Source organism: Corvus moneduloides, chromosome 1, assembly GCF_009650955.1.
Source record: "Corvus moneduloides isolate bCorMon1 chromosome 1, bCorMon1.pri, whole genome shotgun sequence".
Taxonomy (NCBI): Eukaryota; Metazoa; Chordata; class Aves; order Passeriformes; family Corvidae; genus Corvus; species Corvus moneduloides.
The window spans coordinates 62,891,990-62,909,389 of NC_045476.1; the positions used below are offsets into that span (position 1 = coordinate 62,891,990).

At 39.5% G+C, this 17,400-nt stretch overlaps 1 protein-coding gene across 6 annotated transcripts in view; it reads right to left on the reverse strand.

Annotated features, from left to right (window-relative positions):
• Nucleotides 1-17,400, reverse strand: part of CDK14 (cyclin dependent kinase 14) — a 320,374-nt gene that overhangs the window by 236,760 nt on the left and 66,214 nt on the right. Inside the window, exon 1 of one of the 6 annotated variants that reach the window (XM_032112568.1) lies at nt 15,494-15,645. The exons of 3 other annotated variants lie outside the window; for them this stretch is intronic. Coding sequence is in view for 2 of the 3 variants with exons in the window: in XM_032112550.1 (XP_031968441.1) it covers nt 15,234-15,308 (75 nt within the window). In the remaining variant the exon portion in view is untranslated. Of the gene's footprint in view, nt 1-15,233; nt 15,336-15,493; nt 15,646-17,400 lie in introns of those variants that run through there. 2 more of the 6 variants (XM_032112550.1, XM_032112578.1) reach the window with 2 other exon arrangements.

Consider the following 17,400-nt stretch of genomic DNA (forward strand, 5'->3'; position numbering starts at 1 on the left):
AGTCATCTCCATGTCCTTGCAATGCTTGCTACCAACAAAGACGTTTTAAAATAAAGTTAATTGAAATTACCTTTAATATAGCAGCACTTCCATGTTGCTTAATCAACATGAATGCAAATAAGTCAGCATTTCTCAGCATTTGAAACCCTATGATCTAGAAAGCAGGGGCAGGAGATATGGACAAAAAGTTCCAAAGCAATACTTGTCTTCCCTTCAGGATAACAAGGCACCTGTATCAGATTAAAATATTTGGAATACGCAGCTATAAACATACCATAATGTTAATAATGGCATGAATGCTGCTTCTAGGTTCTTTTTCCACTGGAAAATATCCATGTCTAGCTCTAATGTGGGCCATGTAAGCATTTGTTACTATTGTCTTGACTGGAAGCAGTAACAGTTTGGAATTAGATATTGAAGGGAGGCACTTTGGCATTCAGGCCACTTGACTGAATCTGGAGTAGGATAAAAATCCCTACCATCATCTTACAGTAGCCAACTTCCAACTCGCAAACAACTAAAACCAAGACAAGCACCAGCCAGCTCCCCACTCAGAAGTCAAACACCTTACTGGATGCACAGGCTGGACACCACTGCGACCTGTGGAAACGTCTGAGGACTGCAGAGAAATGCAAAAGTAGAGGCTGCTCACCATGCCCATCTGCCTGTTCTGCAACTGCAGCACATCTCCTGCCAGAACTGACAAGGGGTTTAATTAATCACTTTTCTCTCACCGATATCAATATCTCCTTGGCAGAAACAAAGCATTCTCTCCAAACAGCTGCTGACCAGAGCATACTGTTGAAGACAACAAAGCTAAGTTTTTGCTGCTGTTGAAGGGTACACATTTCCAAACTGTCTATCCTGCCTATAAAACACTGAAGAGAAACAATATTTAAGCATTTGTTTTACATTCTGCCATTGATAGGCCAAGTCCATCAACAGGCCAACTTCATGCTGGAAACCTGTTCTGTGAAATCTGAAAGGACCAGATCTAAAAGGTCAGCATTGAACACTGGCTGTAACCAACTTAAGGACACAATAAATTCATTGGTGGTTTCAGGTTTCCCTCCATCAGCAAGGCTAAGCTACCACAGTAGAGCAGTTTTTGCCCCTGGTCAGCAGGAGTGCTGACAGGCTGCTCCTGTGCTCCAGCTAAGGGTACAACTTATTGTGTAGTGGCTTATCATGCAAAAAAGCAACAGTGTGCTGAGCAAAATTGAAACATTTTGGAAATCTTCCTCTCATACAAATGATCATAGATTTCACCAGCTTGACCACACCACTTCTAGGAACATTATGGGTTTGAATTTTTTTACATTAATTCAGCCTTTAAATATAATTTTCCCTTATACTGCATAACTGCTGCTTATAAATTCCAACCTCTCAAGGGATATGTACAAATACTTAGCATCAGAAGGTGTTAGATTTGTAAACCAGTGTCTACCACCCGGTAGCTCCTTGCTGGTAGTCAGGAGAAGCCTAACACACCTTCTTGTTTCCAGATTTCTTTTTGCATAAGAGAGTTAAGGACCATTTTCCAGTGAAAGCACAGTATTTGTCGTAAAGAACACCAGTTCATTTTCAGAATCTTTTAGATGCTCCTTTGTGATCCTCTGGGATAGTCAGATTTTCCCTCTAAGTACATTCTGCCACATCTAAGACTGGACTTTTCTTTTTACCTCAATTCATTTGCTCTATCTACCTAAGAGATAGGTTCTTCAGAGTGGGCACTATTCTTTTACTAACCCTTCTTTTACACTCTGAACAACCCTTGTACACCTCAGTGAAGATGACAATCCAGAAAGTTGTGGAAACTTTTTCCAATGCAGCCTCAAAAATGGATGATTTTGTTGAATATCTGATTTAGCTACAGTTACCAGAATAAAAAATGAAGTTAAACAAGCCCTTACATATAGGAAGTCAACCTCTGTGATTCATTAGTCTTCCCTATCTATGTAATGCGGTACTTAAAACAGTGGGGCCCAGACACTCACTGAGATGTTGTACATTCCACTAGTCAAAAACTGGTGCTACATGAAGATGTGATGTTCAACGGCACCTTAACTATTAAAAGTACTGACCTCAAATGTATGTAGAGACAATACAAGTGATACCTTGGCAGAAATAATATTTTGTTTTGTCATATGAGAGATGACAATTATGCTTTATAAAATGCAATCAAGAGGAAGAAATGTTCTGTATGAATATGCTGTGCATTTAAAGAAACCTCTATCTTGCCAACTGCATGAGTCATTAAGCAATTTTAATTGTCATTTCTTTAAAACAAGTCATCATATAACGAAACATTAAGGTATGTCAACACGTAAAATGATTCCTTTCCCTTCAGGAGTAACTGCCATGATTTTGTGTTTCTCCCACAACAAATTACGTTCAAGGCATCATTCTCTGAGGTATAAAATATTTCCAAAACTATTTGGCTTTTAAAAGTAGGGCAATGGAACCACCGTTAGCTCTTTCAGACGGGGTATTTTTGCCAGCAGATCTCATAATTATGGGGATCAGAGGTATGGGATCTTCATTCATGCCTTCACTCTTCTTTACAGGAAACATGATTTAAAAATAAGCCAATCAACTTAATACACTTAACGGCTATAAATTATTACAGGTATAGCATGGAATACACAGGAAAAATCTGCATCATGTATGTATTGTTCAAGCAAACATTACTATCCTTCCAAACCTTGTATCAGATAGAAAAGTCTCAAGGGATTCACCGGACTATTCACCACTTCTGACTTTGGGCATGTTCGGTGGCCCCAGACATGCAAAATAGGAGAGGAAATAGCTGCTTTGTCACCAAGGTTCCAACCTTGCAGGTATCCCAGTACCTCAGAGAACCATGATGAAAAATGGATGTTGGCAAAAATGGCAAGAGAGGGGCCGAGACAAGGAGCAGATAATACAAAAAAAAAAAAATTCTAAAAGGAAAAAAAGGTAGGACAAAACAATGCGAATATATGTATGGTATTCACACCAGAGAATTTCACATGTAGAACATTCACCCCCAAAGTCTGCTTTGGTTCTAAGGGGAAAAGGCTAAACTAGACTCCAATACCTGTCTCCGTTTAAGGAGTTTTGCTCTTCTACACAGAAAACAGAGTGGTCCTACAGAAACTCCTTTTTTGTATTTGAAGTTACTCTTTGGAAAAGCACTTCCAAAGCAGCACTCAGAAACTGTCCAGGGACTTGGTATCTTGTGGGAAAAAAGATTTAATCCAGAAAATAGCAATGACTGTTCCTACACAGTGAGGCAACAGTATTAATAGCTAAGAGTCCCTGATCCCAGATCTGATTTCCAGATCTTGGAAAAAAGATCCCTGTCAGCCCAGTTGTGGTCCAACACAAGCACTTCTCCATGAGCATCCTGCCCATTACATTTCTCACATATGGATCATTGTGGTGATGCCATGTTTTTATTCTGGTTTTGCATGTTCTTTGTACCCCAATGGTTCATCCCTACCTTCCCCACTCCTACTCCCAGTTGGTTTGCCCCAGATTCAAGCCCCTCCCCCGGTGCTCCCAATATGGTTATCCCCTCTCTTTGTTCTGGCTCCTTCCCTGCCAATCGCCCAAACCCCTCCTGGAGTTCTGGATTGTTCTGTGTCTGTCACCCAAACCCTCCCCAATTACCCTAATATGGTCCCCGTCAATCCCCTGAGACCCTGCCCCCTCGGATACCTCCTCCCTTGGAAATCCCCGAAACCTCGATGCCCCATTGGGGCATGTGACCCCCTTTCCTCCACCCCTCGAGACTATTGGTCCACGAGAATGTCTATCCCTGTCCATATCCCTCCCCCAAAGACCCCTATTGGTCCCCTGTCAGGCCATCCCCGTTGTAACACCTCCCTTTATAAGTTGTTGCACTGATTTGATCGGTGCTTGTGCTCCTTGGACTCCCTTCGGCTGTAAGCCTGAAACTGCATCCAAAGGCAAGACTCCCCGCAACTTTCTATCCTCTCCCTTGTCGGGGCAGCTGACAGCCGCAGCACCCGGAGCTTCAGCTCCCCTGGGCAGAGCTGAATTCCAGAGGAGCAGCTTTAAAGCCTCGAGCCTTCGCCTGCTCCCCACTCCTGCCGCACACTGCGGGTGCTGGCCGGGCTGAAGATAGTGGTCACTGCGACAGATCATTAACGTCAAATACATAACTGTACCTCCCCAACTTGTTTCACATTCTGCTGCCAAGCCATATACATTCTCCGTGCTCTGATGACTGAAATAAATCCACTTTTAAAATTTGTCCACAGTTATTTACTCACTCTCAACTAAAAACATAAGGCAAAATGAGACATGATGATGAGACATTTGGCCACCAAAAACCCACAGCGCAAACAACCACTTTGCAGCTACCTGAAGAGCTCTTGTCTACTTTTAAAAGAAATCACAAAAGAAGACTTACCTAGAAAATCAGAACATTCATGTCAATTTCAGTAGTTACTTGAGTATCACAGATTCTGGCAATGTAAAGCAAAATAAAATGTAGCACCACAAAAGTTAGTGCAGCTTGATACTAGAAGTTATTTTAGTGTTTCTCTGTGGTTTTTTATTTATTTAAGGTAAAAAGAGCCAGAACATTAAAGAAAGAACTCCTCATGTGGTTCCACAGAAAAGCACAACATAGTTTATACTTCGCCGGTTTCTTAGTTGCTGATCAGAACCTGAAGACAATGTATGACAGACAACAACACAGTCTGGACAGTATTTTTTCCCCCTGCTCCTCCTCCCCAGTCTCACAATCAATTTGAGAAGATCCCAAGGCTGCTCTACAATAAAAAGGCTTAGTCATCATTACATCAGTATGGACCATGGGGCTACAGCCTCCACCCTACCATCATGGTACTTACCATTTCTCAAAACATAATGTCAGCATTTAGCCAATATTTTTCCCATAAAGAATACTGCTGAAGTTAAGAGACTGAAATCACAAGAAGAGTATTTTTGCTTCATGTGTAAAGCTCCATAATAAGCCCCATTAAATAAATAAAAATCAGTAAATCATTCATGGAACAATTTCTAAACAAAGATGCCTCTTTGAATCACCTTATATCAAGCAATTTCTCCTGATTTCAAGCAATACTCCTAAATCTGCATGTGGGATTAATGTGAAAATAATAAATGGTGTATCAGATGTAGTTACCATGATACAGTTTCAATGCAAGATTTTTTCACTTCATCAATGTCAGCAAAATTAAGAGGTCCCAAAGAAACAGGATTCTTAGAATTAAAGGTTGCTAGACTAATTCATTTACTGTTTAAAGTCATATAGCATTGAAAGAGTGAGACTGACCAGTTAAACCATGTAAGTAATTTATGGTCTTACAGTTCATTAATTTTAAAGCAGTCATGAATGACCCCAGAATTAATCACCTGTTCGGGTACTTAGTAAAACATAGACTGTCCCATATCAGTGGAATTTATTCATATGAATAAAGATATCCTCAGTAACAAAGAACAACCAATTCTGGCAGAGCAGGTCAGAATCCTACCACACAGAAGAAAAAAAAGTTTAAAATGCTTGTGTAGTTTAAAGACACCCTACTCTGAAACTCATCACATCTTTCAAGAAGATGCATTATATCTGGGTTTTAAATCCTACATTTACCATCCTACAAATGTTTGGTTTGGTCATCCAGAGGCTATGGACTTCTCTAAAATATCAAAAGAATTGCCAACCATTTACTATTTTCTATCAGTCATGGCCACTGTGTAAAACCAGGGGAAAAGTGACTGGTTGGGTAAATACCAGAGTGAACATCCCAAACTGCTACTGAAAAATCTGAATGAAATATCTGAATTCCACACATTTGAACCATTCCAGGAGATGTAGTATGAAAGGACCTGATACAGGGAAACCCAAGATCTAGCATGCAGCAAGAAAAAAAAAAATTACTGAGTGATGTGAGGTAAGGAAGTCACTTAACCTCTCCACAATTCCGTTTTTCTGTTCGCAACAGTGATCCTGCCCCTATCACAAGCAGAAACTGGGAGCACTAATTAAGTTTGTAAAGCACTTGGGCTTTTTTAAGTCAAATGTTATGAAGATATAGATTATAATTTGTAGAGCCAAAGCCTGCTGGAAGTAGTGCAACAATCTCATTATTACAGACAATAAGACTTAGCTATTGTATTTAGCTGAGAGATGTATAAAGAAAAAAAATATATAGCTATGTGACTAGTGATTCAACAGCTGAATTGCTTAGAACGTAAGTCTGCCATTAATTTTCACTGGAAAAATCCTATCTGGATATGAGTTTTTATTACCTTTTATAAGCATGTTATTTTCTATCATGCTTTGGTACCATGGAAATTGAGAACACAAGTCATCTGCAGATTCTGGCATCCCTGGAATTTGACATTTGCTACTTATAAAACACAGTTTGGGAATGTTCTGGAGTATTATAAGCAGCTTTGTTCAAAATAAAAATGCAGCTATCTGCAGATTCATTCTCTTCGCAGAACAAAGCAGTAGGGAGGCTCTTTCTCATTTTAAACAAAAGTCTTGCCTGCTTCTTCTTGGCCTGTGTGGTGGCACTCTCCATCCTCCCCAAGATAGGGTCAGCAAATAACTGCTGCACCCACAAGCAGAAACATGCACAGGTTGAGAAGAGAGCTCAGTTGGTGAGAACTCTACAATACGGGAAAAGATCCGTGAAGAACAAGAGATGAGATAAGGGAGCGAATAAAATTGTGAAAGGGTAAGTAGAGCATGTAATGCTGCACAACATCACCAGCCGGCTCATACCGGAGCTACCAGTGCAGTCAGGCTCATACTTCAAAGAGGTCCTTGAACACACTCACCCCTCCTGTAATCACCTACACCAGCCCTTTGCTCTGAACACTTGATGGGCACAGCTAAAAGAAGGAGAAAGAGAACTTGAGCAAGATAGAAAAAAAAACGGGGGGAGAGTGGGGGAAGGAAGATGCAAGGAAAAAATGGTCGTACAATAAGACGCTTCTTTTCTTCTCCTGATGGCCTCTCTCTGTGTCCCAGAACTATAATTCATATTCTTGGGTAATATTTATTTAAGTTTAATTGGATACAGAGATTGCAATGCTAGATACATACTAGCAAATGCAACTGAAAACAGAGCTCAGAGACTGGAAATGGTATCTGGGAATATGGTGTGTTCCTTACTGTACCTATCACAAACGTATTCATACACCTCCCACAGCCCATCTCAAAGGCACTTGCCCAAAATGGCCATTTTATTTCCAAAATCAAAGCTGATGTTAAACCAACTGTCACTGTCATATGGAAGAAGGCAAATATAAAAAGGTCACTGAAGTGCCAGATGGGAGAATTTTTGAACTAGAAGCTCTGACATTAATTCTCTGTGTTTGTCTGAAATACTGAACTCAACGAGCAGATTAAATGTCCGTGCTGAATTGCCAAGTGAGAAAAAAGTCACTCTCACAGAAATACCAACTGATCAGGTAGGAATCCCAGTTTAATAAAAATGTGGAAAGATTTTTATCTGCATCAAAGAAAATAAGATTTTATACTAGAAGTTAAAAACTGGTTACACAATTCTTTCCTTTGACCACCAACACACCAAGAGCTGCAATATAGTACATATTTATTCTGCTAACTTGATACCTAAGTATTAGCATAATTCCTGAATCCAGCACAAACTTGAAATCAGGAGTTATTGAAAATTACTTTAGGTCCCCTCAACATGGTAAGAAAAAGCTGACTATTTCAAAAAGATTTTTTTTTCTGTTCAGAGCACAGCCTAACTTCAGAAAAGTGACTTTCCAATCCATTAAAGTTGATGTTCCTCTCCTTGCAGAGAAAAATGGTCCAGTTTTCAAGAGAGTCTGGATTAGATTTTAGGCCTTTAAAAGCCTACATATGTCCTCAAAGCAAAACCCTGTTGTGTGACAACAGACGTCAGGAGGAGTCACCTAAGGACAGGGTCTCAGATAAAGGTCACACCGAAGTCCCGACAGCCTCTAACGTTCATGAAAAGAGACACAAACTCAACGGAGCTGATCTGAAGAGGCATTTTGCTCTATTTCTGTACTGATGCCCCGAAATACAGTAACTGTGTTAGTAATAAAGCCTGGCAAATAAATTCTTCCTTTCACTTGCACAGTGCTCACATTTGTCACACTGGTATGTAATGCAATATGCCATGCAAGCATTTCCTGAAATTGCAACCAGGCTGCTGCTTCCATTAACCTGTTTCCAGACTTGCTGCATCTAAAAGTAGGAGGCTCATTCCTCCAATAAAGCAAACAGGAGGGCACAGTTGTGGATCAGCAGTGGTGACAGGGTGGGCGAGGCAGCTTCCAGTGCCAGGCACGAGCCAAGGATGCCTTGGTAACCAGAAAAGCGGTGGAGAAAGTGTCTGAACATAAACACTCTCCCAAGAAATTGTGACAGGTGGTTTTTATACTCTTTTACTTAGTTACCCACTTGTATCTGTTGTCTATCCTCCTCTGTAACCATATGAACAGGATTTAAAAAAAAAGATTAAAAAAATATTTTCAATCCCTTTTCCATATCAGCCTCCTGCTCCAACAGATGGCTACATGTGCCAGTGCTAGTTTATACAGTTTTCTTTCCATAAGTGCATTATTAGTGGTTTTGTGAGAACAGTATATTAAGTCTTTCTGAATTTACAGGTTTGTAATTTTGTTCTATCCTCTAAAACTCCCCCTGATCATGAAGTTATCAAAGGCATATCCATAAATGCAGTAAGTCTTCCCACTGCCAAGTTCAAGTGTGAGAAATCTTGAGAGACTTGACAACAAAATGCCTATTCTTGCTAGAATCTGAGGCTGTCAGTAAGATTTTTAAGAAAATAAATCGTAAACAACTCCATGCCTTGAAAATAGGTTCTACCCAGTTCCTTTAGGCTCCTTTGCCTATCCCTAGCAAGCCTCTTGATTCTTTCACAGTTATCACCAAGTACTTCTGACTCAAACTAAAAAAAATTTGTCCTCTTACAAGCAGGGACTTCAACAAAAACACTGCTGTTGGTCAGATCTGGTCATGCAACTGACAGACTAAGACTTAAGCCCAACTACTCAAGACCTTTCACATATATGCTCTTCACATAAATGCTGAAGAGCACTTTTTTAATTAAAAGAAAAGAGGAAGGGGATAGGTCGTGTAATCATCTTTGTGAAATACAGGCATTTGCAGGTGGAAAGGTTTTGCAGCTATCTTTTGTCTGGTGTGATGACAACCTTCATTGCACTGAAGCAGCATGCATGTCAAGAGAGCAATGACACTCTCACATTAGCTTCAGCAGATGCTTTAAAAGTGCTTTGCAAGAAATAATTCAAGGCTAGAATGGTAAATTAGTTTGGCTCTTTTTCCTTCAGACCACTTCCTTCATTTAAAAAATACATTAAAGTGTACTTACTTCATTCCTTTCCCTGTTTTCTTCATTTTTCTTCCTTTCTTTTCCTTTTTAAATATCTTTACCAAAAGCCAGAGGATAAACTAGGTAATGAGACTTGCTTGCTTCATTCTGCTAATGCATTTCAAAGTTTCATTCTAGCACCAAGAAAGAAATCTCTCCTGCTCTTAGTTGCTTCATCCCTGAGGTCAACAACCCTACAGGTTGAGAAATGCAGCTTCCAAGGCAGATCAATGTCACAAGGAAAGACAAGCTCTCTGAGCATTTCTAGATCTGCTCCTCTACGTATTATCTTCCAAACCACTGAATTTGACAAAGTATCCTCTATCAAATCAGCACAGTATAAAGGCAGAGGCAGAAAAAGAGCTTCAACTTTGTCACTATTCTTTTGTGTGAGTAATCTTCCAAGATCTGAATAACCTACATTCTAACTCGGTCTCCCAAAAATCTTAATAACAGCCATCCACGACCTTTCTGCCATTGCTTTCTTTCATGGAAGTTTGAAAGTTCAGACAAGGATGACAAGCTCAGTTTCACAAATAATTAAATGAAAAGTCCTCATCTGTGTTTGGATTTCATATACACCTGACGCTTCTTTTTTTTAACTTGATCTTTCTGGTTTTTTTCCCCTCAGACAAATGACCTGGTTACAGAATTCTATAAAACTTGAAGGAAAAGTCTCAAAGGAATTTTCTAGCAGCTACTGCAGGTTTGTCAGACTTGCAGCAGCACAATAACTTTCAAGGCAAAAAGGTGTAAGGGAGCATAATGAAACTTGTTTCTCAGTGCGTAATGTGCTACACTGGAAAACATGCCATATCCTACAATTCAGAATTTAGTCAGGAGCATTATAGCATCTAGTTGGGAAAATTATAGCATCTAAAGTTATTCAGAATATGAAGAACACTCCACTATATCTTTTCTTGCCAAGATGGATAAAACTTAAAACGGAGAGGTTTCAAACTGATACTGAGAAGAACTCATCATAAGAAGAACAACTACAATTTTATAATGAGAATTCTATGAACAGCATAGAGATAATGCTCATTTTTTAAAAAAACCTACATATTTCAACGGAGAAGTGAAAATCACTCCTGCTTCTTTGATGTGTTCAAGCCAAAACATGTGCTGTAGTAGACTTACGACTGTGCTCAAATGAATTCTAAAGAAAAAGCTGTAACAGTACAAAGCAGCCAAGCCTTCTGCAGTTGGTGACAATTTGCACCTCCAAAGCTGTGAGTTCATCATGAATCACTTTCAACAAGCAACAAATTCCAAGAATCAAACTGGTCAAAAATCACATCTATCATTAGAACATCAGTGTGAGAAGTCCTCCAACCTTACACTACATGAAGCTTCTCATGAAAAAATTGTCTCAAAACTGAGAGTGATTGTAGATATTTTGCATGGCTTTCCCTGCACAGCTGCCCACCTGCAGCACAATCACATTTTATAAATATATAATTTTATGTATCTGAACCACTTTTCCAAATACAGAAAACTCCTTGCAAACTTGAAAGTTAGGGGGCTGGTTCCACCACTTTCCTAGGCAGCAGCAAAACCAACCACCCCATCATTAAACTGTAGAACTTTTCAAGACAACTCTTCTGCATTACACTAAAATAAAATTTCTATAGCCAATATTTAACAACAGAAACCATTTGTTCATTAAAACCCCCACTATTTACAGAGAAGTCTGGGCAAACCCATTTTACCCATATTCTCTAACAGTTTAAACACATTTTCTGTGTACTTACACAAAGATTTAATAAACTGGAGAAGGACATATTCAAACACTCTAAGCCTGTAGACTGAAAAGCATCAGAAATTAATTAAGTGAAGCTGAGCTTTCACAATATAGAAATAGATATTATGCCTTTTCCTGGTGGTTTTACTTCCTCACTGCTCACTTGGCAACATTTGGTATTTTCTTCTTCAGTTAAGTTGTATACAATTTAATATTAAATTACAAACATCCAACACAGCAAAACTGAAATATAACTGACATAAATTCTATTCAGTTTCCTGGATAGAATGATACACACTGGATCAAATGCTTGCTGATACGATATTTGTTGCTAGCTTAGGTTATTTTACATTTATATAACATCTAGCTGAAGTTTATCAAGTTATTTTTCAATCAGAACCTGCAACAGATCTAGTCAGCAGGATGGGATAGCAAGTTCAGCTCTCAAATTAATGTACACAAATTCCAACAATAAATTCTACAAATTTTTGCAAAGTAAAAAAAAAATCTCTGCTCACACTTTTCACACCATTTCTGACTAGCACACCAAAACAAAGACAACTAACACATAAAACTGTATGTTTCCATGTCCCCCGCAGGCCAGTCCAGAACTGATATAGCAACTTCAGAGAAGCCCATCCACCCAAGAATATGATAAACAAAAGAGCAAGTTCAGCAGCAATAGAGAGAAAGCCCAAAAGCTACTTCTACGAAGGCAAAATGATGTGTTTATGGGGTTGATTCAAAAATTTTATAATACAAAATCACCCCCCTGAATTCACATTCAGTACTAAATTACTATTTCACTACTTGCTTTTTGCTAAACTGCTAAATCCAGAAATATATGTAGGCTTATATTAGGGAGTGGAACAAAAGATATCAGTGAAAAATATGCCACACGTCAAAGAGATGCATATAGTCAATGATTCTTACAATATACAATAGACTTATCTCAAAAGCAAAAAGCATCACAGAAAGGTATTTACTGAACTATACAAAAAGCCAGAACTCATCACATAGGTGGAAGGAGCACTTAAGGACTGGTGGAGCTGCTATTGGAAGAACTTGTCCTGGCATTAAAATTATAATAACAGTATTAAGAAAAATAAAGTCCTTAAGGGTCGGATTCTTAACATCATTAGTACATTCATGTATCTTCCTAACATGGTAGCAGAAGAAAAACTTAATCAAAGATGCTGGAAGCCAGTACGGACTTATCTAAGGGAACTCAAGTTCAGAAAATAGTAATTAACCTATTCTTCCCAAACTAAGAACACCAGCTGCTCTTTTCTTTAGTTCCGAAACAGGCTTTGGAGAACTGATATTGCACAGCCTCTCTGTTGTTTCAGTTAATATTTGCTACTCCTATTCATTTCAACAGGGATTGTAAACTGTAATTTTCATTGTATCAATACCTGAACATTTAGGAACATTTTAACACTAGTATTATCAAACCCAATTTACAAACCACGTACAGCACTCCCTGACAGCTGAGTATTTTTGCCTTTCTGGGACTTCAAAGGAAAACAACCCCAACAGAGCTGTCTGGATCTGCTCAGCAGCTCCTGTGACCTTTAAGGGGCACATCTGCACTCACGTTTATACTGAAGTTGCTGAACATGACAGCCCAAATTCTCATCGCTCTGCCCCAGGCTGAGCACTCACACACACTCTCACCCCAGCAAGCTCCTGCCGACCCCAAAGACCCACTCAGGGCAGCTACTGAAATCTGCAGGGGCAAACGCCCAGTGGAAGCTGGAACCGTGCAAGGATTTAGCTTAAAAAACAAAAACATCCCTTACCCCTTCTCTCCACAGCTGGAGCCCAGCAGAGCTGCCCGTGCCAGCTGCCCTGTGGGACCGGCCAGGCACACTTGCTCTTCAGTCTAATCACAGCCCCTTCATGGCTCTATCCATGTTCTCATCTGTGGGGGCTCTGGGAGAAACAAGAATCGCCTGTCTGAGACAGACAGAGCACCTGCTTTGAGGTCAACTCTCCAAAGAGCCCACCAATGCTGTGGGCTGTCACACCCAGTGTGAGGGGGAAATGTCAGAAACTGTTGCGGCAGGTTTGGTTTTAGAGATTTGAAGGACTGGTTTTGTTTAAGATTTACACAGCAAAATAACTAAAAAAAAAAAAAATAGGTGATCATTTTTGCTATAGAACTTCAATGGCTGGCCAACCTTGCACTAAGACAAGATCTTGATGATTTTTTGCCTCCTCAGCTGCACCTCCTTGAAGTTCTTTCTTCCTGGAGTCAGGGGCACTATGGTAAACACTCACTCCTCAGGTAATCCCTTATCTCCTGCTGTGACAGACCCCAGCCTCACTACAAAACTGATTCACAAAAAGACCTTTCTCTTCAAAGAGCACTTGGCAATAACTGCCTATTAAACTATGTGCTTCTTCCCTTTCCCATCTGTGTTCTTAACTTTTGGCCACATTTTCCACATTTTAAGTTAATTTTTCCAGCTAGTTAATTTGGAGTCTGTGTTTAACTAAGTACTACTATAGGGAAGATTATTTATCAATAAATTATGTCCGAAACAATATTCTTTTCTTAAACTCAGAAAACTAAAATGGGAGAACTCTAGAGACAGTATTTAACACAGCAAGCAGACATGATGACTTTAGACTTGGGGAGAAAAAACACTTGGAGGTAGGAAGATGATAGAAGCAACAAATTTCACGTATATAAGTAGATGAAAAGATAACACTAAGAGAAAAACACAATTTAAAATTTGCTTTAAAAAAATCTCACATTCCTGGACTTCCATTAGTTGTACAATATGAGGACAAACACAAGTGGTTGGATTACTTCTATGCATTAAACAATAGTTTGCAATTTATTAATAGGCATGACAGTATAAGAAAAGGAAAACTTCCATAAAAATTATTTAAAAAATACAACCGAAATAACTCTTGCAATAGAAACATTACAGGTAATTATCAATAAAAAAAAAGAAAAGGCATCTCTACTTTCTGAGAAAAAGCTATGTAAATTAAGGTTGTATATAGTGTGAAACTGACCACCTGACATCACTTACATTGCAGTATATATAGCATTTTTTAAGGAAGGAACTCTAGCGAAATAATAATGAAAGCTTCAGAAAATAATTGATGTAGGACTGAATCTTTACCCTTTAATCATATTCGGTGACAAAGAAGAAGAACCCTTTAATTGGCAAGTACAGAAAAAGCAAACATGAATCCCTGTCAAACTAGTTATTTGACCCCACACTGATATACAACTGATCTCTTCTTGGAGTATAATTCACATGCTGCATAAAGATAAGCATTCTCCTCTAGAAAAAAGCCCCTTTGCTTTTGTCCTTAACTAGTAATAGCAAAAACCATCTCTCACCACTCTACCGTTACTACCACAGTTCATTTCCTTTAAATAGTAGAACATATGGTGAAATACTAATTTTTGTTCGGCTCCAATGGATTTCTGTTGAGAGTTTTCTATAGCTTGATCTATAACTGAAACACACTAGCTGTCAGTTAAGTCATCAGAAATAATTCAAGTAATTCCATACTATGGCCACATTTTAATTTTTCTGTCTTGTACTAATGGTAATTGGTGCTCTTTTCTTCCTCTCTTTCCCTGAACATGCTGCTGCTCTAAGCTTTCATATGTTGAAATATTCCACTAAGATCCAAACCGCTGTCAACACACTCCTACATAAGCATTCAAGAATGACTACCTAAAAAGACTACCTCACTTTTTGTTATATTAAATAAAGACAGTATGCAAGAGAAATAAAATCATGACAGAGGTTAGCAAGGCAAAACACATCCATGATGTAGTATGTATTTATAAAGGATCTTTTTAATTTTATCTTCTACCACCCAGCAAATCTGTAACTGTTATAGACATTTATTCAGATCTAGCAAGATGCACAGACTTGTTAGCAGAGATGAAAAAGTGGCTGATCACGTCCTTCACTCACTCATCCCAGAGGGCGTTCAGCCAAGCATGTATCGGAAAAAATTGCTCATACTATCCTCTTAATACAATTATAAATAATGGTGCCTGAGACAGAGATACAAAGCTGTACCGAGAGAAGCATCGCTTTTAAGCCTTCCCCTACCTTTTCCCTGGTATTTACAAACCGCAGGCAGTACTGCTGGGGAATCTCACCAGGGTGGCTGCCGAGAGGTCTCATGTGGCGTTCCCAGCTTCCCACCGCCTCCCTCTGCCTGGATGTTAAGCATTCCCGAGAAAACCCACCCTGACATGCACAGAATGAATCCTGCTCAAGTTGGAAGCATGTGATAACTAGGCTTCAGGTTGAAACAGGAAACCCCAGCACCCAGTTAATCCCAGAGATTTAAACAAGCCCCATCTTACCGTTTTGCTGTTGCCCAGATCAGGTCAGATTCACCTGCAACTCTTTGGCATCTCTCTAGCAATGTTAGTGTTTGCAGTCAGGCCGGGCTCATTCAGCAACTGAATTCACAACATCTTTCTGCACTAGCAAGCTGAAATGGTACGGCTGTACTACAGCTAAGAAAGGGGGAAATCTAAAGAAGCAAACAAAGAAATCCCTCAAGACAGGGTAATCCCAGTGGAGTAGAATATAAAAGGTACAGATGAGCACTGAGGGTACACTATTTCTCTGTCTAAATTTCATCAGCAATACTATGCTCTTTCTAAAAAGATTTTTTTTTTAAAATATATGATGGACTTGCCTGTGGAGTTCCCAGAAAGGCAGAGTACCCAGGCTCTGCAGCAGCATTGCAGCCAAAGTAACCATGCATATGCTATCTAGGCAATTTACAGCAGTCTTTTTGAAAAGATATTGATTTACAATGTAGCACTGCCTCAACCCAACACAGTACTGCAGCCAAAATAGCTAATGGTGATTTCACAGGAATTAAGGGGAAAAACTCAACATTCAATCAAAGGATGAAACTAATCATTCCCAATTCAATTTGTCCCAGTACTGAAAGATATCAGCAAGTTCTAGAGTGACAAAATGACATTATAGAAATAATCTATGGGGACCTGGAAACAAGCACTATGAATACCATAGCCAGTTTTATATAAACAATAAATATTAAAAAGCATTTAAAATTTATTGAGTCAAAATACGGACTCTCAAGTTAGTTTCAGCATTTTAAGGATGAAACTTAGTATTTAATTTATGAATGTACAAAATACACAAAGCTGTGAGTAAGCAATAGACACCTACTCCGTGCTGGGAATCCACTACTCAGCCCAAGCAAGCTTGAGTGTGGTAGGAGGGAAAAGAGGGCAGCAGGAGCAAACCCTGGCAAGCCCTCAGGGAGGGCTTCTCTAGAAAGGAGGCAGTGCATCTTCTCCATCTCCTACTCCTACAGCAACCCCTGCTGGTCTGTGCTTCAGATGGCTCCTGGCTTCCCAGAAACCTCCTGGGGTTGGGGGAGCATTGGGCAGACTATACTAGGACAGGGAACAGTAATGTGTACATCAGCGAAACCTTCAGGAGGAAACGCATGCAGCTCAGCTGAGATGACATCTTCAACACCCTGAAATGTTTTTCATTTTTATGTAATGATGACGTACAATGAACTAGCAGGCAAAACACAGCCCTAGCTCACAACCCGGGCAGCTCCAGTGACCCTCACCACAGAACCATTGGAAATCAGCTCCCTTTTAGAGTTCCACTTTGAAGTGTGTTTAAACTCAACTCATTTGCTCAAGTCCCGCCATAGTCTCCAAGACTTACACATGTTGGCATACATCTCAACTCCAGGCTCACATGTGAACCTAGCATCAGTGGCTCCAGTGACATATAAAACTTGAATGCATAAGCAAATTCTATAAGATGCTTCCAAAATTATGTAGTAGTTATCTTTTCCCCTCATCTATTTCCCAGCCTTAGTCACAGGGGCATCTCCAGACTTCTCAGGTTGTTAACTTGGTTTCCAAGCAGATAGAAGGCTTCACATCTCCTGAAAAAATATGACTTCCACTCTCTTGAACAAAATTTTCTTCTCCTCTCTCTTGAGTGTGAGGCTCAGAAGAAAACACGAATAAGAGCTTCCAGTTGAAATTACAAGAAAATACTTTCACAATGTTTACATTTCTTGGCCTTATTCTGTCAACAACAAATTTGTCTGAGGCTGAGGGAGAACAGAACAGAAGGATGCTCAGGAAAAAGAAAAAAAGATAGTGAGTAAGCACCTGCAGAGACCAATATGTGCCAAAAGACAGGCCCCATGTTAAGGGAAAAGTGGTGGATGGCCATGAGAAAAGGAAACACAATAGGCAAA